Below are 24,018 nucleotides of genomic sequence, written 5' to 3'. Positions count from 1 at the left end.
TAACCTATCTTTCCCTCCTAATCCCATTCTCCTGCCATCTCCCCATAACCCCGACACTCGTATTAATCAATAACCTATCGATCTCTGCCTTAAAAATATCTACTCACCTGGCATCCACAGCCTTCTGTGGCACTGAATTCCACAGATTCACCACCCTTACGTAAACCAATAAGATGATTATTTATTGAATGTGTGAATGTGTATATATACACACTGAACTTTTCTTTTTCTCCTGTTCTGTACTATGTTTACATGTTCTGTTGTGCTGCAGCAAGTAAGAATGTAATTGTCCTATCTGGGACATATGACAATAAAACACTCTTGACTTGATGTAGTAGGGTTTCCTGACACATTATCTTACCTCCTCCTGGACCATGGCCCATCCACCAAACATCAGACCATCATCTCCAAGTCACTGTTCTAATTTCCTCTGAGATTTTTCCTACAGAGCCTCTAGATTCTCAGTACCCCAACCATAAATTGTCCATTTCTATTTCCCATGTTCCACAAGTAGGATTTTCCTCATGAATCTAGCATTTCAACCTGTCCTTCTCATACAGAATGTATTTCCTCTACCCAGACTTTATCCGTTCTTCCCTTGTCCAGTCTCTTTCTATGTATGTCCGTGAGCCTCTGACTCTCCAACACTTTGACATTTTCCTCTTTCCTGTGCCCATCATAGACCTTCAGTCCCTTTACACTTTCATTCCACACCAAAATACCACATGTTTGTTTTTTCCTTGAATAAAGACTCAACCAGTCCCTTCTACCACCACTGTCCTTTGCCTCATGCTCACGTTGAACAACGTCCCGTTCAACTTCATTTCAGTTTAGCTTATTGTCACATGTACTGAGTTACAGGCTTTTTGTTGCATGCTAACCAGTCGGCAGAAAGACATTACATGATTGCAATCAATCTATTCACAGTGTATAGATACATGATAAGGGAATACCATTTAGTGCAAGGTAATGCCAGCAATGTTCAGTCAAGGATAGTCCGAGGGACATCAGAGGTAGATAGTAGTTCAGCACTGGCTTCTCCAAATTAAACATTTAGCTATAGGAACTTAGGTCAGTCCTAACTACTCCTATCTCTTTGTGGGTACCTGAAATTGTTCTTGTTTCAGTTCAACTCAGGCCCCAACCTCATCCTTTGATACGTTAATGAGTGTGTGGTATTGCTTCCTGCTCTCAAACAGATGTTGGATCAACTTTTCTTCCAATTTCCAACTGGCTCTTATATCTACTTATTCCATATACAACTCTTTCCTTCCTCACTTTCTCTATCCGTAGAGAATAGGTTAATGACTAATATTTAGTACAAGCCCACAGCTATCTCAAGTATAACTCTTTTCGCCTTGCTTCAAATTCCATTTCATTTTATCATTTTTCTAGATTCATTGTTCTGATAAAGTCACTGATTCTGCGATGCCTTTCTTTTCCCTTCATAGTAGCTTTCCTTACATTATGGTTAAATGGTCAATCACCTGTATCCACTTCTCATAATTCTGTCCTCAACCCCTCTGCTCAGCGACCATTACCTTCCAGTTGGCTATTCCGGAAACTCTCCATCCAACTCCTACTCTGGCTACTCTGACTTTGTCCCTTGCAAGGAAGTCCAAAGTAAACTCAAGAAAATGCTTCTCAAATTTGGAGTACCGTGAACAGCTTTGGGCCCCATATCCAAGGAGGGGTGTGCTGGCATTGGAGAGGATCCAAAGGAAGGTTTTACGAGACTGATTCTGGCGATGATTGGGTTAACATATGATGAGCGTTTGACAGCCCTCGGCCAGTACTCACTGCAGTTTAGAAGATGAGGGGGACCTCATTGAAATTTATCAAATAGTGAAAGGCCTGGATAGAGTCAATATGGAGATGATGTTTCCACTAGTGGGGGAGTCTGGGACTAGAGGGCACAGCTTCAGAATAAAAAGATATACCTTTAGAAAGGAGATTAGGAGGAATTTCTTTAGTCAGAGGGTGGTGAATCTGCGGAATTCATTGCTACAGTTGGCTGTGGAGGCCAAGTTATATAGTATTTTTAAAGAGGAGATTGATAAGTTCTTGATTAGTAAAGGTGTCAAAGGGTATGGGGAGAAGGCAGGAGAATGGGGTTGAGAGGGAGAGATAGATCAGCCATGATTGAATGGTAGAGTAGACTTGATGAGCCAAATGGCCTAATTCTGCTCCTATGACATATGAACTTACGAAATTCCAAGTGGACATCAGACAGCCTCATTGACTCAACATTAAATTCAAGAATTTCATATAACCAGTTTGTGTCAGGACTGACCACAGCTGATTATCAACCTGCATCATCAACCCAGTTTTTCTCTCTTCCCCGACTGATCTGCTGGGTAAATCAGCAATCTCTTTTACTCCAGATGTTCAGTATGCTCATTGTTATTTATCTTTCTTTTGAGTCATTTCCCATTTACAGCTCCTCCTAATAGATCCCAGATATTTCTAATAATCTGTGACACACTCAAGCTGAGATGGACACAGCAGGTCTAGGTCTATGGGGAAAGGCAAGAAATTGGAGCTGAGACCACAATCTCATGGCAGAAGGTGATTGAAGGAGCACGTGGCCCATTCCTACTCCTATTTCGTATATCCTTCATCTACTTGGATATTGATCATCGTAATAAAGGTAACTTTAAAATAATAGAGAAGTTCAGTTTTGGTCACGTTGCTATAGGAATGATGTTGTTAAGCTGGAAAGAGTGCAGCCAAAATTTACAAGGATGTTGCCAGGATTTCAGGGCTTGAGCTATAGGGAGAGGTTGTGCAGGCTGGGACTTTATTCCTTGGAATGCGGGAGGATGAGGGATGATCTTATAGAGTTGCATAAGATCATGAAGGGAATATAGTAGATCAGGTGAATGCACAGAGTCTTTTACCTAAAGTAGGGGATTCAAGAACAAGAGGTCATAGGTTCAATGTGAGAGGGGAAAGATTTAATAGGAACACGAGGGGCAACCTTTTCACACGGAGGATGGTGGATGTATGAAACAAGCTGCCAGAGGAGGTAGTTGAGGCAGGTACTATAACAACATTTAAAAGACACTTGTACAGGTACATGGATAGGAAAGGTTTCGAGGGATATATGCCAAAGAGGCAGGTGGGACTAATGTGGATGGGACATCTTGGTCAGCATGGGTAGATTGATCTGAAAGGCCAGACTCCATGCTGTTTGGCTCGGTGCCTCAATGACTGTAACTATTCAGAACACAGAAACAAAACCTTTATAAAGGGCACAAAGTAAAAATGTGAAAGTAAACACTGGGGTAATAACTGAGGCTTACCATGTGGATCAATGCCTACTGTGTACCAAAGATTGTCAGAATTGGGATGTGGTGGAATTCAGATTATTTTTTTTCCCGATTGTATTTGCTGCATTACAATAGGGACTGGATTTGTAAAATCATTCTTTGGTTGGAAATGTACTTTGAGATCATCCTGGAATGAAAATGGAACTATATAAATGTTTTCTTTCATTTCATATTTTCTATTACGTGTTGAAGGAGCCGCAGAAGCAAAGGGGCAGCCAGTGCATTCCTCCCAGAAAGGATATTGGAAGACATTATGACCAGTGACTTAACTCCAATGGCAGCAAGTTGCTGGGGCCAAGGAAACTGTCGCGTCGCGTCGCGGCCCTGTTTCAACCAATCTTTCCACCACCACGCACAAGAAGCACAAGAAGCGCAAGACAGACACCATTGTGCAGATGCCGAGAAGTGTATTCAGCTCTGGCTGAACAACTTCTAATCTTGTGTGTGGACTCGATAAGAAGAAGAAGAGCAAGTTGCTTGCACGTCTAATCTGAGCAAAAGTTTCAATGTAGATAGACATAAAATGCTGGAGTAACTCAGCGGGTCAGGCAGTATCTCTGGAGAAAAGGAATAGGTGACGTTTCAGGTCGAGACCCTTCTTCAGACTGTGTGTCAGGGAGAGGGAAAGAAGAGGTATGAAAAGGTACAACGAACAAATGAATGAAAGGTATGAAAAGAACGAATCAAAGCCAGTACCGATGATCAAGGAAAGGTGGAGCCCACAATGGTCCATTGTTGGCTGTGGAAAAGGTGAGAACGAGGGTATATGAAAAATGAAACTAAGCAGCACGATAGTGAAACTAGTCAGTGGGAAACATAAAATGAATGAGAGAATGGGAAGATATAATTTCTATAAATGGCCTTCTCATATCCTTGTAAAGAAAGGGAGCAGGCTGCAAATAATAAAGTCATGAGTTTGCAATGCACATAAATGTCTGTTTATAACAGAAGGGTTACTGCTGGGAAGCAGTGGGGAAATTCCACTGACCATTTATACACAGATATAAATATATTTTCTGGTGGGATCTAACCCAAATAGCCCAGAGCGATGGGCCAACAGAATGTGGTGTAGCCTACAGAAATCACAATGACATCAGCCGTTATCAATTCTGCAGGAAAAGCGCTATTTGGTAAATCGTCTGATACCGCAAGGACAAATGATTCACTGATTGCAATCCAAGACGTGTTTTTATATCAGTCTCGAAACACCAGCCCAGTCCTGAATCTCCACAACATCAGACTTTCTCTCCCAACCACAGAAACAATTACAATAATTGGTTTACAGATTAGACTTGGTATAATAGACGGGAAATGATCTTTTTTGCAACAATAATAAAATAGATGATTTATCCAACAGTTTGTGAAGGCAAAATTAAAGTAAAGCAGTAGAATAGAGAATATTAATCATTGGAGTCAGTCAATGTGAATAGAGAGACCAGGCATTTGGCCTAATGCCTGTCTCTTGTGATATAACCCATGTGCAACATGTGCACTCTACATGATACAACTCTGGATCATTGTTGACTTATTGTACAGGTTACAATTGCTTCCAGCAGCACACTAATATTGACAAGATCATCCAATTCATGATTATTAACCTCACTTGAATTTACTCTTTAATTATTCCCCAAGAACCGAAGGCCTCATTTCAATAGTTTCACACAGAGTATTTTCATTCAGGAAGAAGGTACAGGACCCTGAAAACTGTAACATCCAGGTTCAGGAACAGCTTCTTCCTTACAACCATCAGGCTATTAAACACTACAATCTCAATTAAGCTCTGAACTACATAGACTTGGGGACATTGTTTTGTCTTTCTGCACTATTATTGTTTGTTTGTTTTTATGTCTATCTGTGTGTGTGTATAAATACATGCACATACACATACATATGTGTGTGTATGTGTATGTGTGTGTGTATATATGTATGTATGTATATGTGTGTGTGTGTGTATGTGTGTATATATATATATATATATATATATACACACACACACACACTCTCAACTTTTTTCTCTCATTTATTATATGCTTACAGAGCACCATGTTTCCATATTCTGTTGTGCTGCTGCAAGTAAGAATGTCATTGTTCTATCTGGAACAGAGAGGGCTCTTAAAGATTGCAGAGTCAGGGGATATGGGGAGAAGGCAGGGAAGGGGTACTGATTGGGGATGATCAGCCATGGTCACATTGAATGGCTCGAGGGGCCAAATGGCCTACTCCTGCACCTATTGCCTATTGTCTATATGACAATAAAACACTTGACTCTTTTCATTGAAGGAGACCAAGAAGCATAAAAACAGAGCAGCATTTTACTGATTTATCATCAATATTTGTTCAACTTCATTTTACTGGAAGAAGAGGAGGATTAATTCCACTCTGGACAGCTGTTTCACATTTTACTATTAGGTGGAAGAACTGATAGAACTTTTAAACTGAAGATACACTTAAATGAGCATGATGAATTAAAATTCAGTGGAAATTGAACTAATTGAGTGTAAGCTAGCATATGTCCAAATGAAACATAACTTCATCAATGAGCTGCCCTGATAAAATGGCAAGAACTAATCATGTTGGAATGGCCATCCTAATTCATCTAAAGAAGGCTAAATAGAAGTGATGTTGGAGGAAGGAACTGCAGATGCTGGTTTAAACCAAAGATAGACACAAAATGCTGGTACAACTCAACGGGGCAGGCAGCATCTCTGGAGAGACTATCCAGCTGAGACCGAGTTACTCCAGCATTTGGTGCCTTTCTCTAATTATAATTATTGATTGGTACTGAGCAAAGAAGTAGCAAGAAAGTCATCTAGATTCATTCACAAGATTGGGATTCATGTCATTGGTGCTGGAGTTGGACAAACATCTTGTTTACTTCCAATTGTACAAGTCCTCATTCACCGTATTTCATTGTTGGTCTTACTGATTCGATTGACCAATAAATCCGAAACAGTTCTACCTTGTCCTAATGGAAGCATTCACCATGATATTACTTACATGTGATTCTGCCATGCAACGTTCATCAGATATGCAAGATTTTAAAAACAATTAAAAAAATAAATGCCACTGCAATAAAGTATCATGTCTTAAAATCAGTGTCATAACAGGGGATTGTGGAAGTAGGAAAGTAGTGAAAAAAAAATTGGTAACTGAGAATATTTCATCAATAGAATCATTTCCATTTTAATTTAGAAAGTGTGATTGGGCAGTATTATTCTTTTATACACAAGGAAAAATATAAAATATATTTTGTTGGTACGTGTTTAAATACTATACATTTTCTACAGAGCACATTTTCTACCATCAACATTTATGTTCAATGCTTTCCTCTTTCATGTCTAGATATTCCTCAAATTAAAAACTGCAATCTCTAAACATCATTCTTCACATTGCACTTTCATCCAAACTGTAAATTATCTAGCTCATTATTCCCCATTATTATTTTGCAATTGTTCTCTATTGTATTTCCTGTCTGCTATCTCCTTCAATAATCAGACTGCAAAGATTTCAAATGGAAGTCAGTGAGGCAGTAACGTTAACAAAACTAGGAAGGCAGGCAAACAAAAATTCCTTGTTATTTATTTTTGCATTAGATCAGCTGAGAAAATAATGCTGTATTTAGGTTCTCCTTATCAATGTATGACAATAATGAGAATTGGACAGACATGAAGGGGGTAAGATTGAGCACAGTTCAAACTGCCAGCTTGCAAGTCTGTCATGAGTGATGTAGAACTGGCTCTAAACCAAAAGAATAAGGCTAGATGATTAAGAAAACAAAATCGCTAATTACACTTTCTAATGCAGCAATTTGCAGAGGATAAAATATCCATCAAAAGCAGCTGAAAGTGCAGGAGTTGGAAAGGAAACATTATATGACCTCCTGACCTCAACTTTCTTTACCAACTTCCTGCATTGTTACATGTTGAAGCCAGATGTTGGCCAAAAAAGGCTTGATCACCAAGAAGTCTTAATGTGCACGTAATGTTAATTTAATCAAATCTCATCTTGCAAATTTTAGCTTTGATATTTCAATCATTCCTGTTACCGTTTACAAAGTGGAGGAAAGCTGAAGTGACCTGGGAAGATTTTTATCGCTGTAATCTTTGTGATGTTTAAAAATATTATGCAAAATTAACGAGAACTAAAAAATAAGCATGCACCTAATCTTAGATTTAAACATAGCACTGAGGTTAATGAATCCGAGTGAAAAAGGCTAAACAAATTCCTTTCAAGAAAAGTAATGGAAAGCAATTTTGCAGGAACAAAAAGGTTTGGTATCAAATCTTAAGTCCATGGAGTAATCCATCATCAAACAGTATGGCTCAATAACTTGTTACTTTGCACAGCTAAAAACCTTTGCCTGTAAATTGCTAAGTATATTGGTGAACATGATTTAGGTTGGAGAGTGCACCTATGATGTGCAACCTAGCTGGAGTTATCTCAGTGCAACTAAGATTCCTTCGCTGAGGATCCGTGAGCATGTCTTCATCGATGGGTCGGTGGTGGAGGGATCAAAAACCTCAAGATTCAAGATTCAAGTAGTTTATTGTCATGTGTCCCTGATAGGACAATGAAATTCTTGCTTTGCTTCAGCACCAGAGAACATAGTAGGCATGACTACAGAATAGATCAGTGTGTCCATATACCATTATATAAATATATACACATATAAATAAATAAACTGATAAAGTGCAAATAAACTGATAATGGGCTATTAATGTTCAGAGTTTTGTCCGAGCCAAGTTTAATAGCCTGATGGCTGTGGGGAAGTAGCTATTCCTGAACCTGGTCGTAGCAGTCTTCAGGCTCCTGTACCTTCTACCTGAAGGTAGTGGGGAAATGAGTGTGTGGCCAGGATGGTGTGGGTCCTTGATGATACTGCCAGCCTTTTTGAGCAAGTATCCTGGGCTTAATGGGCTTCCCGGGCTTACATATTTCTGATGATCTATCCTGAACTCAGCACATTATTGCAATCATAAATAAAACCCATCAATGTCTCTATCTCCTTGGAAGATACAGGATATTTGGTATGTTGATGAATACTCTCTTGAACATAGAAACATAGAAAATAGGTGCAGGAGTAGCCCATTCGGCCCTTCGAGCCTGCGATCATTCAATATGATCATGGCTGATCATCCAACTCAGTATCCTGTACCTGCCTTCTCTCCATACCCCCTGATCCCTTTAGCCACAGGGGCCACATCTAACTCCCTCTTAAATATAGCCAATGAACTGGCCTCAACTACCTTCCGTGGCAGAGAATTCCAGAGATTCACCACTCTGTGTGAAAAATGTTTTCCTCATCTCGGTCCTAAAAGATTTCCCCCTTATTCCCCCTTATCCTTAAACTCTACAGGTATGCAACAGAGAGCATATTGACTGCTCGCATCACAGCCTGGTTCAACAACTCGAATGCCCAGGAATGGAGAAGACTGCATAAAGTGATGAAAACTGCCCAGTTCATCATCGGTATTGAACTCCCCACCATCAAAGGGATCTACAGGAGTCGCTGCCTCAAAAAGGCAGCCCCGCATCATCAGAGACCATGGCCAGGAAGAAAGTACATGAGCCTGAAAACTATAACATCTAGGCTCAAGAGCAGCTTCTTCTCAACAACCATCAGGCTATTAGACACTACAACCTCCAAATAGTATCAGAACTACAAAGATTTGGGGAGACATTGTTTTTGCCTTTGCACTATTTTTGTTTGGTGGTTTTTGCATATCTACGGAACTACTTTTTGTTGTTTACGGAGTACTATGTTCACATAAATCTTGCAATGCAGCAAGTAAGAATTTCACAGTTCCGTTTTGGGACATACTGTATGACAATAGAACCCTCTTGACCTATTTTCCTAAGAGCAAGAAAGGGGCACAAAATACTTCCCTCTAATTCATAAAATATAGGCACAGAGGGTTTGCTTTGCCTTCAGTTTTTAGTTTGGCTTTATAATCAGCCTCTCCTGCAACCTTGATTCTATTTGTATAAAATGAATGCAGGCAGTAACATGTAACTTCTGTAACATGGGGAGTGTATAATCCACAGGTTTAATCACCTCATCGAACTACTTGTTTATTAGCGCCAGCGCTGTCTTTCACAATTTTGTTTCTCTCGGATTTTCCTCGCAGTTGGTCCAAACATAACATTAGTTCTTCAATAAAAATGTTACAAAATTTATATTCACATGCAAGGACAGATTTCCAGCTGCACATTACACAAAGTGAAGGTGGTGGATAGTTGTAGCACTGAGGAAATGTTTGACGATAATATATTGGAATGTCCACAATGTACTGCACTTGAAACTTTCTGACCACTATTACAAACCCTGCACTTACTACAACTGGCACCAAACTGGCGACTCCGTATACTGTCTCAGTGTAATACTGCTCTGCACTTGTACTGTGTCTGAGATGCTTCTCTAATGTGTATCAAAGCGCTTATAGAAACGTGATACTTGTACTGAACTGGACACATAAATTAATTTCACTGTACCTTGGTACCTGTACATGCGATGAATAAATACTATACCGTACCGTACCATACCAAACTTGCTGCCAAAGTCTCATCCTGATGACAATCTATAAATTCATGCATCTTTTTAACTGAACTGTAATGCCCCTGTGCCACTTAGGAAACCTGAACGGAAACCTCTGGAGACTTTGCGCCCCACCCAAGGTTTCCGTGCGGTTCCCAGAGGTTTTTGTCAGTCTCCCTACCTGCTTCCACTACCTGCAACCTCCGGCAACCACCTGCAACCTCCGGGAACCGCACGGAAACCTTGGGTGGGGCACAAAGTCTCCAGAGGTTTCCGTTCAGGTTTCCTAAGTGGGACAGGGGCATTAGCCTTTCTGATTTTTCAATGGCGTGCTAGAATGCAGGTGAATAAACGATATAATTTTATGACAGACAAATCCACTAAAGATACCATGCAAAACATACACATTTGTGGACTTAGAATGCTTACACGTTGCACAATATTGTTTTGTATCATGAAAAGGAATTAGGTACGTTTACCCGTGGATCAGGCAGGTTGATAAGGTAGACAACATTGCTGGAGATTTGATGGAGTTCCTTCTTGAACAGGCAGGTTGATAAATTTGGTTCACATCCCACAAGCATGTAAACCCAGACATCACGGTGATGTCAAATAGTATGCAATGCAGCATTGGGCATCACATGCAGAAAATTAACGTGTGCATGTGAGGTCCGTGAAGAGTAGCCAACACTCACATGGAAGCTGGTTACTTCCTTGTAGAACCACTACTTCAATCGTTCTAACGCACTTCCCCTCTTCCCTTCCCCAGTCACTATAACCCATGGTCCATGATCCAAGATTTGTCTGCGTTTTACCACAATACCAAAGATAACGGAGAATCTTGCTGTGGGAGCTTCCAAGTTGATTCTCCATGGAATGCAAGTTTACTGTCCCCTGGAGCTACAGAACTTTTTTTAAAGCCGCAATGACATTATAATTTCTGAGAAAAGTGGAATTTTCTCCAAACAGCATCGCATTTGGAAAGCAGGGACTGGATCGGTTAAAGTCAGCATGGATTTATGAAGGGGAAATCATGCTTGACTAATCTTCTGGAATTTTTTGAGTATGTAACTAGGAAAATTGACAAGGGAGAGCCAGTGGATGTAGTGTACCTGAACTTTCAAAAAGTCTTTGACAAGGTCCCACACAAGAGATTAGTGTGTAAAATTAGAGCACATGGTATTGGGGGTAGGGTATTGACATGGATAGCGAACTGGTTGGCAGAGAGGAAGCAAAGAGTAAGAATTAACGGGTCATTTTCTGATTGGCAGGCAGTGCATAGTGGGTTGCCGCAAGGCTCAGTGCTGGGACTCCAGTTGGTGACAATAGGTGGCAGTGGGAGCTGCGAGGAGGATGCTATGAGGCTGCAGGAGACTTGGATAGTTTGGGTGAGTGGGCAGATGCATGGCAGATGCAGTATAATGTGGATAAATGTTAGGTTATCCACTTTGGTGGTAAGAAAAAGAAGGCAGACTTTTATTTGAATGGTGTCAGATTAGGAAAAGGGGAGGTGCCACGAGACCTGGGTGTCCTTGTACATCAGTCACTGAAAGTAAGCATGCCGGTACAGCAGGCAGTGAAGAAAGCAAATGGCATGTTGGCCTTCATAGCAAGAGGATTGGTGAGACCACATCTGGAGTATTGTGTGCAGTTTTGGTCTTCTTCAGTTTTGAAGAACATTCTTGCTATTGTGTGAGTGCAGCGTAGGTTCACCAGGTTCATTCCCGGGATGGCGGGACTGACATATGATGAAAGAATGAGTCGACTGGGCTTGTATTCACTGGAATTTAGGATGAGAGGCATCTTATAAAATTCTTTAGGGATTAGACAAACTAGATGCAGGAAAAATGTTCCCCATGTAGGGGGAGTCCAGAACCAGGGGTCACAGTGTAAGAATAAGGGGTAGGCCATTTAAGACTGAGATGAGGAAAAACGTTTTCACCAAGAGAGTTGTGAATCTGTGGAATTCTCTGCCACAGAAGGTAGTGGAGGCCAATTCACTGGATGTTTTCAAGAGAGAGTTTGATTTAGCTCTTAGGGCTAACGGAATCAAGGGATATGGGGAGAAAGCAGGAACGGGATACTGATTTTGGATGATCAACCCTGATCAGATTGAATGGTGGTGGTGGCTCGAAGGGCCGAATGGCCTACTCCTGCACCTATTTTCTATGTTTCTATTCCTTTCAAAAGATAAAATTCTTGGAAATTTGACCTCGTTGATCAAAATTAATGAACAGCACAACCCAGAGAATAGGAATTGGCAATTATATAGCACTTATCATTCTCAGCAACCTCCACTCTTTTCCTTGTCAAAATGACCTTTTGCAATAAACCTGACTCCTGCTGAGAAACATTTCTAATTCTTCATTAAAATAAATAAAAAAGCTTAATTTTGTCGAATGCCAATATACTTCTCAGTTTGTGTCAAGGTTCTTGTGATCATTTGCTAATATTGCACTTGTTTGGTCTTGTTCTGGGCTTAAACTAAAACCCCACCATCATTTGCATTATTTTCAATGAAAGCCCCAATTGTTCACTCTTGGTAACATCAAATGATAGCTTTAAGTGGCTAATCTTGTTACCAATTTCTCTCCTTAAGGAGTTGGGGATGTCCTGGTAATTCCCAGCGAATGCCAGCAGTGCCGTGACTGCCACAGCTAACATGCCTTCAATATTTGATTTATTTTTCCTTTCCACTGATATTATTATTATTAAATATTATTAAAGCCTCATGGATCTTTGCAATCTTTGGCACCCCAGGTCAGGAATTATTGATCTACATCATTAATGCTGTTCAACATTTTAAAACGGAGTTATAATCTCAATCACTTATTTGCATAAAATGGACCCCTGGCTCTGTAATATTTTCCTCATATATCAGAGTTTTAAATCGTGGAATTAATCATTAGCAGTTTCAGATGTGTGGCTGTTCTTCGAAGGGTGGAAAGAAGATGAGGGCTCCAGTGAGAGACAATGTATGGATTAAAAGGGAAAGCAAGTCCATTGTGAAATATGGAAATATTTACATGAAGTATGGCAGGAAGGGACAATGTATGGTCTTTCTGCTGACTGGATAGCATGCAACTAAAAAGCTTTTCACTGTACCTCAGCACACGTGACATTAGTAAACTAAACTAAACAATTAGAAACTAAACTAATTGTTTAGAAATGTGTCCCTGGTCAGAAGTGAAAAGCACACCATGCGATAATGGCAGTGCAATGCACTCTATTTCTGAAATTCAGGCCCATTGACTCCAGTGAAATAAAGTTGAGAGGCAGAGTACAGAAGGCCACTGAAACTATAGATAGACACAAAATGCTGGAGTAACTCAGCAGGACAGCCAGCATCTCTGGAGGGAAGGAATCATCAGACTGAAGAAGGGTCTCGACCTGAAACATCACCCATTCCTTCTCTCCAAAGATGCTACCTGTCCCGTTGAGTTACTCCAGCATGTTGTGTCTATCTTCGATTTAAACCAGCATCTGCTGTTCCTTCCAACACACCGCTGAAACTATATTGTACATTACAATCACGGAAGAATTTCTGCGCCATGGAGCCTAATGCTGTGGCCTAGTACATCCTTGAATAAAGTGAAAACAAGGTAAAGTGATAACATTACATCTAAATGCATACAACATTCATAATAATCAGAATGAACTATAATCCGATTGAACTAAATGGAGACAACGAGGTTTGATCTAACAGACATTACAGATAAATGGCTGTGTAATGGGTGGTTAAATATAGTAGGGTACTTAATGTTAAAAAAGGGAAGACAAGGTGTAAATTGTTGCCAAATGTGATTGTGCTGAGCATTGGGAGAATTGAGAGAATCATGGAAGATGGTCAAAACGAGGGAGAACCTAAAACATCAGTATGTTAATAATATAATTTAAAAAATATTTTAAACATATTTTCAAAAAGTCTTGACAGCCATATAAAAAAGTACAAGTGGGGCCTCTTTGACAAAAGTTGTAATGTGATTGAGAATGGAATTGAGCATTTTAGGACTTTGACTTTGAATTTTGCAATAGAATTAATATTACGGAAGAAGAGGAATTCAAGGAGTCGGAATGGGGGAATGGGGGAATAAAGCCAACAGCCGCCCTAGATTTTGTCAATTTGAATCAATTTGAATCAAAATATCCTGTCAATTTGAATCAAAATATTCTCAAAGAAGTTGCTGCAATAATATTGGTTGCATTAGCTTCCGTGGATTCTGGACCGCTCCATTGATGACCAGCAAACCTCACACTCTATTTGTCATAAGGTCATACGGTCAAAAGGGATAGGAGTAGAATTAGGCCATTCAGACCATCACGTCTAACCATTCAATCAATGCTGATCTATATCTCCCTCCTAACCCCATTCTCCTGCCTTCTCCCCATAACCTCTGACACCTGTACTAATCATGAATCTATCTATCTCTGCCTTAAAAATATCCACTGACCTGCCCTCCACAGCCTTCTGTGGCAAATAATTCTACATATTCACCACCCTCTGACTAAAGAAACTTCTCCTCATCTCCTTCCTAAAAGAACGTCCTTTAATTATGTGGCTATGATCACTAGTCCTAGACTCTCCCACTAGTGGAAACATCCTCTCCACATCCACTATATCCAGGCCTTTCACTATTCTGTACGTTTCAGAGGTCCCCCTCATTCTTCTAAACTCCAGCGAGTACAGGCCCAGTGCCGACAAACGCTAATCGTAGGTTAATCAACTCATTACTGGGATCATACATGTAACCCTCCTCTGGACCCTCTCCAGAACCAGCACATTCTTCCGCAGATATGGTGCCCAAAATTGCTCACAATATTCCAAATGTGGTCTTACCAACACCTTATAGAGCCTCAATTTTTGAAAGGAGAAACAGTAAAGATAGGGAACAATAGACTACATAGCCTGACATTGGGTTATGGGAAATCCCCCTGGTAACAGGCAACTTAGAATATCATAAATATGATTGGGCAGAGTTAATATGAAGGAAAAATCCTATTTGAGTTTTTGAGGATGAAACGAGCCGGAGAAATAAAACAAAACCAATGGATCTAGAATATCTTCAGTTCTTCAGACTTTACTTTATAATGTATTACATGAATGGTTGTTATATTTAAGGGTTCACGGGGTGGGGAGGGCTACAAAATATTGATTAAGGGGCAGACAGCAGTAGGAATATGTGGAAACGTTTTATCATCTCATGCTGTGATAAGCCAAGGGTCATGGCAACAAGATGAGGGTCACGGTGTATTCAAGAGAGAGATATAGCTCTTAGGGCTAATGGAATCAAGGGATATGGGGAGAAAGCAGGAACGGGGTACGGATTTTGGATGATCAGCCATGATCAAATTGAATGCTGGCTCGAAGGGCTGAATGGCATACTCCTGCACCTATTTTCAATGTTTCTATGTTTCTAACTACCAATTTATATTCTACATCATGATTTATGCGAGTAGATGGATGTGACATCTGTTTGCTACAGAAATAAACTTAGTCTGAAGAAGGGTTTCGGCCCGAAACGTTACCTATTTCCTTCGCTCCATAGATGCTGCTGCACCCGCTGAGTTTCTCCAGCATTTTTGTGTACCTTTAACTAGGAGAATGAGTTGTGAAGGAGTTGTGAAGAGAGAAGGACAAATTAAACTGTTGGACCAGAGGGTGGCAGAGAATAATATATGCCTATGAGGTTGTTTACATTGGTGGAAAGTAGTGCAATGGTTCATGGGCAGGTTTAACGTCAGAATGGCCTTAAATGCCCCATCAGAATGCCCCATCAGCTCATGAGAAATGGGTGTTGGAAGGCATTAGAGCCATTTGTGTGGTGATGCGGTCTACAGGGGAAGGGAGAGGAAGGCATCGGGGCTTAGCATGGGGTGGGAGAGACATCAGTGGTGGGGGGGTGTTGAGAGGGAATGGGGCCATGTTTCTCAAGTCCGTGAAGAGACCATGCTGGGAGGAGCCCATGCTGAAGACTGGCTGGTGACGGGGTCAATGTCAGGGTAAATAAAGAGTTGGGGGAGTAGGTGGGGATATAGACTGAAGCCTCCAATTCAAATATTAGCTGATTATAGGATCTAGCGATCAGTGGACGTTGGTTTCAAAGTTAGGGCCTGCCTGCAAGGGGATGTGGAGTGTTGCTAGCAGGGAAGAATTGATTCATAAGATGAGATGGGACAAAAAGGTGATTAAGGCACTAGTTATCAAGGGTCCCAGTCTACTGCTGGGTTGGGAGAACAGTTGCATCAGGTCTGCCATGCAATGGTCACTCCTGCAATATTATGAACCAAATTCCCTGCAATTACCCAAAGGAGTAAATGAGGAAATGCTCAGTCAAATTTCTAGGGTGATGTAAAATAACCTGGAAGTGGATGTTATCGAGTCTTGTCAGGGGTTGCAGGAATGAACAAAAATTGATTTATGCTAGCGTAACAAGAGGAAAAAATCAATTATAAGATTAATTTTCTCAGCATGTCTTTTTACAAATCATGAAAGCTTAATAAATAATGGTGTAAAGAGCGATTCCTATTTTAAATTCATTTATGGAGTGTAGACGTTGATCGCAAGCGTGACATTTATTGTCAATCCCTAAAATAACATTGGAGAATTAACTACAGTAATCAATACTGTGTGGGTTCACTAAATTGATTCTGGATGGGGAGAGATTAAGTGGGATTGTCTTATATGCAATGGATTTCAGAAGAGTGAAAGATGAACTCATTTAAACATGGTTTATGACGGATTGCCTTGAATGTCCTTGACTTTCACGAAAATCTAAAAACCATCAGGAACTACTGAAAAATAGAACTAATATTCAACATATGTTTTTATTAAAGTCAAGTTTAACATTAACCACACATAATGAAAGACAATCAGATATTTTTTAAAGGAACTGAATCAAAATTTAAATGAAATTATTTTTATTTATTATTCTTCTCACATAAAGTTCTTCCATCTAGAAATAAATGGGCCGTGTTTAACCTAGCTCAGCAGGTAGATTTCTCAGTCTAAGTGCAGGAAAATCTCGGGATGTTTTACTTACTGTGTCCCATGCGTTGTCCTGAGAGATGAATTTGGTTCAGTGGTCTTAAGCAAGTGTTTGGATGTCCCAAGCTGCCTTCCACTTAAGTTAGTTAAGCCTGACAAATCCAAGTGGATCTACTGCTTTAAATGGAAGATTGGGGCAAGTACATTTTGATGAAATGCTTAGAGGACTGTTGCTATTTCGTTTAATCAAAATCCTCTATAATTCTAACTATTATTTGGAATACTATCTGGAACTTTAAATTGTCTGATCTTTCAATTTGCAGAAGCAATATGTTATGAAAAGATGAAGATCCCCAAAACATAAACTGAGAGCTTCATTTCCTTACACAAATCCACAAAGAATGCTGCAACATACTTGGTCTTGCCTCAGAATCCCCGTGGTCTTTTAATATTTGTAATTCTTCTTAACATGTTTCACCGACATGTAAAACAGATGTACTTTTGTGGGACAACTTGGCCAGAACTGAAACCTGCCTGCAGGCTTCGTTTGCGAAAAATGATATAGAGCTGGCACCCCCAACACCTTTACAGTTTACGAGATAATGGATTTTGTTTGAATAACTCAATTGAATTTGGGCTTTCCTGACCACTAACTACCAGAGCAGAATCAAGGTATCTAATCAGTGTATGATCTGTCAACAGCTACAGTACAGTCAGTTTCTGCCTGGAAGCATATGTGACCTAAGAGTCAAAGAGTCATAAAGACTCAACATTGAAGAGGGCCTGACAATCAACCACCCATTCAATGAATACATTAATTCCATTGCTACATTAGAGGCATTAGATTTGTGCAGCATAGAAATAGGCCCTTCAGCCCACCTCGTCCATGCAAGCATTTTTTGCCAATCTACTCCACAACCTTTCTTGTTATCTACAACAAGATCAATTTCTGTAATCATAAATGCCACTGGCCATGTTTCATACATTAGTAAGTACGCAAACTTATCAATCAAACCTTGTTTGATATTTTGTTAATATTTAGCGTTTGTAACTTTGGTGCAAAATTGATAGTCAAAGTCAACATATTTACCATTTCCATTTTATCCCGTAAAAATTGTAAGCTTATGTTCTCTCTGGGTAGATATGGAATTAAAAGATGGATGTATGGGAAATGTGATTTTCAAAAATGAAAAGAATAAAAAGCTAAATGTACGTCCTTAATGATTTTTAAGTACGTACAGCAGGCGAATGTCTATGGATACTGTATATATCATTACGAGTTACATCGTGGAAGCCAATAAATTAAAATAACAAAGATTTTGTTGTTACAATGGTGCCAAAATTATTCTTTTGATTTCAGTTTTCTTAATGAGTTACAGGTGTAGATGATTAAAAAGGGAGTATCCTTTTCAGTGCTGTTCTCAATTGTGTAACTCAATAGCCCAAATGCATGTCACATCTGCAAAACAGGAGGCCAGGCCACATTTTTATTAAAATTACTGTTTGATTGCTGCAAGCTAATTGCGTGTTGAGTGACTAAGGACTGAAGTTATCCCCACAGGAGAGGACTAAATATTTTAGCTGGATGAACTTTGTAGCGTAGCCAAGGTGACCTACAGAGAATGCAGTGCAAATTTCATTCAAATATAGGTGTTATTTGCTCTCCAGAAGTTTGCATGTTACCACTGCTCAATTTTCCCTTCTTGCCCTCTGATCTTTGTGAGCGCCAGAATACATTTTCTTCACTCAACACAAGGACTGATTGTTTTGCTTTTTGGGTATTGCTTGCAGGTCCTGGCACAATCTTTGGCAGATGCGCAGGTTTCAGTTCAAATTCTGAATCATTCCAGATACACTGGGCCTGACCACGTTGACAAATGCTGACAGTTCTGCAGCGACTGCTAGCATTTACTGTATGACTGGGACTTCAGCGATTTTGGGAAAGTCATGAGCTTGTGGATAGGTTCCATTTGGTGAATCTGCCAATATTATCTGCTGCTTGGCTCCTCATGGAGTCCAAAGACAGAGCACAGACCAACCAAAGATTCCCAGCATTTATACTGGAGAATCATCTCACTGACCCTGCACCAGCGATTTCAACGGAGATAGAAGGAAATGTAAATTAATCTTTTTCTCATTACATGTGTTTGAAGCATTCTTATTCTTTTCAAAAGTCTTTTTATTTTGCTATTCTATAAAAAAGTTTACTTTTTAACACACAATTATTTATTTAGCTTTCAGAAATATTTTGCACATTGAAAACGCCAGGCACATTCAGAAGCAGTACAAAACTTTGACAAAAGAAAGAAGGATCTCGACCTGAAAAGTCACTAATTTTCCTCCAGAGAAGCTGCCTGTCCCGCTGAGTTACTCCAGCATTTCGTGACTATCAAACTTTTACAGGATTGACTTGCGTCAAAGCTCGGTAAGACCGTTGTCAGTAAAAAGATATTCTCAGCAGTTTTACAGGTGAGTTTGTTCTAACTCACTGACAAGGGCTCCTAACTGTAGGAGTGGATACAAAGTACTGGAGTAACTCAGCACGTCAGGCAGCATTCTTCAGAGTCTGTTGTGCTGCAGCAAGTAAGAATTTCATAGTTCTATCTGGGAGACATGACAGTAAAACACTCTTGACCCGCTGAGTTAGTCCAGAATTTTGATTCCTTTTCGTAAACCAGCATCTGCAGTACCTTGTTTTTACTGTGACAGGGAGTTTGATGCCAACATGATCTCGCATATCGGATGAAGGATACTTTTGGCCAGCAATTTTGTTAAGTGTTGGGCAATGGGAAATCCAAAGTCAAACCTTACTGGGTAAAATTTTGGTCATTACAACTACTGCACCCTGAAATGCACAATGTATTTCTTTTCTGAAGATAATCACATTCATAGATCTTATTTCAAGTCAAGTCAGGCCAAGTTGAGTTTCGTGTCATGTGCTTAAGTATAGTGAGGTACAGATTGAATGAAAACCTTGCTTGCAGCAACATCACACGCAAAGACTCACTCAATTTGTGTGCACAAAAACATAAATTATACAAGACAGTGAAAAATAAAAATATAATGTAAATGTAAGATATTAGTGCAAAACACAATTAGAAAAATGGCCATGGTAGTGCAAGAGGTGGTCCATAGTGTGCCATTGCTGAGCTAATATAAAACATTCCCAAAACATCTGGCACCTTGCAGTAGTGCGATACGATAGAACTTTATTTATCCCAGTAGGGAAATTGGTCTGCCGACAGTCATCAAACTCAACAAGATACATGAAACATGGTATTAAAGTGATGAGTGGAAAGTCCAGATTGGGGATGTGCAAATATTGGGGGGGGGGGGTCAGTCTACCCCACGACAGTCCTTAGAATCATAAAATTGTTACTATACAGAAGGAAGCCAGCTAGCCCATTGTAAGTATACCCTCTTCTAATAGAGTAACCCCACCAGGTCCCAATTCCTAGTTCTCAAGCTATTCAATTCCCTTCTGAAGGTATGGATTGTGCACTCCTATGTACAATGAATTCTAAATTCAGTTCTTGGAGCGAAACAGGTTTTCCTTACATCCGCCTTCTATCTATCTGCATATTGAACATTGGAAAAGCTTTCCCTTTCCATCTAAATATTGTGAACTTATACTCCTCTATCAAATTTCCTCGCAGCCTTCCTTGTGCTAAGTATAACAATTAATTCATCTTATCACGTCAGCATTTTGATTGACTGGAAGTGATGGCAAAAATTATACAACAAAATCAATAAAGCCTTTCAGTGGCATTATAAAGAAACGTTTGTTTCCTGAAAAAAAAAAAAGCAGAACATGCAAGACACAGCACTCACCTCTCCTCTAAGTGCCCAGGGGAACATTCAGTGTGGTTACTGTTTCCGATGAAATTGCGTATTTCTGTAAAGTAGGAATCCTCCTTGTCATCCAGAATGGCGCTGCTACTGTCTATTTCTGAATGAGGTGAAGATGTTGCAGTCCCTGCAACAAAAAAAATTGGTAACAGTGAGAATTATAACTTCTGGGTGGTGCCTTATCAAAGGGGGTAGACAAGTTGTGGGATGTGAGAAATTTACAGTCAACATTCTTTCCATTACTTCATGGGGCACAGTCAGATTTTATGCCCATCCTTAATTGAGGTTAGGAGTTACAACAGTTTGATTCCTTGGCAATCGCTCTATTTTATTTATGGGACACAGGCATTGTTTTCAAAACTATCATTACGGGCAGCATGGTGGTGCTGAGGTAGAGTAGCTGCCTTATAGTGCCAGAGACCCGGGTTTGATCCTAACTACGGGTGCTGTCTGTACAGAGTTTTAATGTTCTCCCCATGACTGTGTGGGTTTTCCCCATGTGCCCCAGTTTCCTCCCATATGCCAAAGATGTATAGATTTGTAGGTTAATTGGCTTAGGTAAAAAAAGATTGTGAATTGTCCCTAGTGTGTAGGGTCGTGCAAGTGTGCAGGAATCACTTGTCAGCGTGACTCGGTGGGTTGAAGGGCCTGTTTTCATGCTGTAACTCTAAACTAAACCTACTCCCTGTCTCTAGTTGTCCGTGAGAAGTGGTGGAGAGCCACTTTCTTGAACCAGTTCGCTTATTCAAGGTGAGTGTGAGCCCTTGATGCTGTTGAGTAGATCATTCTATAATTTGCATCTGGCAACAATGAAGGGCCAGCAATAGATTTCCAAATCAGGATGGCGCATTATCGGATGTGATGTTCCTACGTGCCTAGCACCCTTGCCTTCATTGGGAGTCATGGATTTGGGAGGTGCTGTGGAAGTAGTGTGGGTGAGTAGGTGCAGTGTGTTTTGTAAGTAGCACACATAACAATAGAGTGTACCAGTGACATAAGATATCTATGTCCATCGTGGTTGAGGAGCTTAGAGATAATGGAGAGATTTAACTCTCTGATGATATTATCATGAAAATACTTGAACAAGCAAAGTTACTACATTTCTGTCAAAAAGTAAAGGCTAGTAGATTTACCATCCCACTGAAATGTTCAAATCAAATAGTTTGATCACATGAAAACTTAAAGCTAATTGTGATAAGTTGGACCTATTATTTAAAACACTACTTAAGCAAGGTGATAAAGCCAAAATAAGGACATCGTCACAGGATAAATATTCTAAGTCAGCACAGCTCAAAGACTGAATATATTCAAGTTGCGATGGATAGATTTTTGGATATTAAGTTGATAAGACTCCAAGGACGTACAGGTTTGTAGGTTAATTGGCCTGCGATAATTGTAAATTGTCCCTAGAGGGTGTAGGATAGTGTTAATGTGCGGGGATTGCTGGTCGGCGTGGACTCGGTGGGCCGAAGGGCCTGTTTCCACACTGTATCTCCAAACTAAACTAAACTAAAAATTGTGAAATTGAGAGATCCTGCTGTTAATGATTGATATTCTGGCTCTGTTGTCTTTAACAGTATTAAAACCTGACGTGAGCTTCATGGATAATGGTAAAATCATACCCTCACATCATACCATCACTGTGAAATTCTGGGGGAGAGGAGATTTATTGCAAGAAAGGTCATAAGTTGCCACCATTTGATGGCATTTCTCTGTAATGTTAATAAAACAAGACATGTGTGTAAATTATGATATCATGTGTGAAACTTCCAATGGACAAATAAAACCTGCGTCAGAGTGAATCGCGATAGGAAACTCATGATCCAATTCTTCAAAGGGCATGATTTCAACAAGAAATGGGCAAAAACCGTACCAAACAGGCGTAAAACATTTTTACGTGCGGTATACACATAAAAACCAGGCACATGTGCGGGTGATGTTGAAATGAGTGTCCTGAAATGTGAAAGTAGGAGCTGGTACATTGATTCTTAAACATAATCACCCCAAATTAGTTTCTTCATTATGTTTGGGAAGAAGATTAAACTAATGAACAGGAAATGGAGTAACACCTCAGTGTTATTTTACACGTAAAGTGCTTACATGCCAATGGTCTGTTCTCTTAAGACAGTGTACCTATGGGATGATTACTAATTAACAAATTAAAATTGTGACTCAAAACTTCTGTTAAAAGGGGAATCTGGTTTTCTGTTTACAAGCGTATGGTGGTTCAATCAACAATGCCATTAAACTCCAACAAATTAACATGATGCCTACAAATTAAGCTAAAGAGAATGCACTGGAACAAAAAAAACATTGTGATAGCTTCTAGGCTCTAATTACATTTTTGGATGAAACCATTCTTGTCTGCTCCAAGAATCGAATATTTCACAAATTTTTGATATGGTAAAAACAACTCATCTAGGATTTCTTCATTATTAGCAGCAGGCTTGCCAGAGTCCAATTTACTGCTCTTTTCCCTGGTAGTTGCTTCACTGTCAAGCATTTCCCTTGTTTATCATACTTTGAGCACGGTGCCGCAGCGGTAGGGTTTTCTGCCTTACAGCGCCAGAGACGGGGGTTCGATCCTGGCTATGGGTGCACGGAGTTTGTATGTTCTCCCCGTGACCTGCGTGGGTTTTCGCCGGGTGCTCCTGTTTCCTCCCACTCCAAAGACGTGCAGGTCTGTAGGTTAATTGGCTTAGAAAAATTGTAAATTGCCCCTAGTGTGTGTAGGATAGTGTTGGTGTGTGGGGTTCGCTGGTCGGCACGGGCTCGGAGGGCTTGTTTCCACGCAGTATCTCTAAACTAAATCTAAAAAAAGAGCCAGAGAGGATGACATTTTTTTTAAAAACACCAATTTGTTCAACAACTTTGTTGACTTGACCAAGTTGCCTGGGGCCCAGTTACCTCCTCTCATGAAATGCCCTGCTTTCAGGGACTGTGGTTGGTGAAGATGCTATGCCAAAGTGGCACTGCTGTGGTCTTCCCTATTATTGGAGATCAACTAGCTTTGCTTACAAAGACAAGGAACATTCATTTTGCTGTTGCTTGAAGCAAGCTGGTTTTTGATCTGCAATTTATTGGCACGTGGTGGTGTGGTCACAATTGTTATGTGTCAGCTTTAGATATTTTCCAGATAAACGGCAAGCCAACTTGACAGTCAGATGGAGCTATGTTATTCTGCTGAGTCCACTATACAGGGATTTTGAAGTATTGAGGGGAGAGGATCTGGAGTTTAAATGAGGAGCAGAACAATTTTCAAAATGAATGCCTTCTTGTTTCATTCCACTGCATTACAATGACTACCACCATAAGCA

The 24,018-nt window shown here is 40.1% G+C and overlaps 1 protein-coding gene across 20 annotated transcripts in view; it reads right to left on the bottom strand.

The window, feature by feature from the left end:
* Positions 1–24,018, bottom strand: part of mecom (MDS1 and EVI1 complex locus) — a 712,647-nt gene that overhangs the window by 11,073 nt on the left and 677,556 nt on the right. For all 20 annotated transcript variants that reach the window (XM_033031997.1, XM_033031998.1, XM_033031999.1 and 17 more), the window contains one exon: positions 20,684–20,828. In XM_033031997.1, coding sequence (XP_032887888.1) covers positions 20,684–20,828 — 145 coding nt within the window. The remainder of the gene's footprint in view (positions 1–20,683; positions 20,829–24,018) is intronic.

The sequence above is a fragment of the Amblyraja radiata genome, chromosome 13 (assembly GCF_010909765.2).
Source record: "Amblyraja radiata isolate CabotCenter1 chromosome 13, sAmbRad1.1.pri, whole genome shotgun sequence".
Lineage (NCBI taxonomy): Eukaryota > Metazoa > Chordata > Chondrichthyes > Rajiformes > Rajidae > Amblyraja > Amblyraja radiata.
The sequence above is the reverse complement of the archived record's forward strand: the minus strand, read 5'-3'. Positions and strand labels throughout refer to the sequence as shown.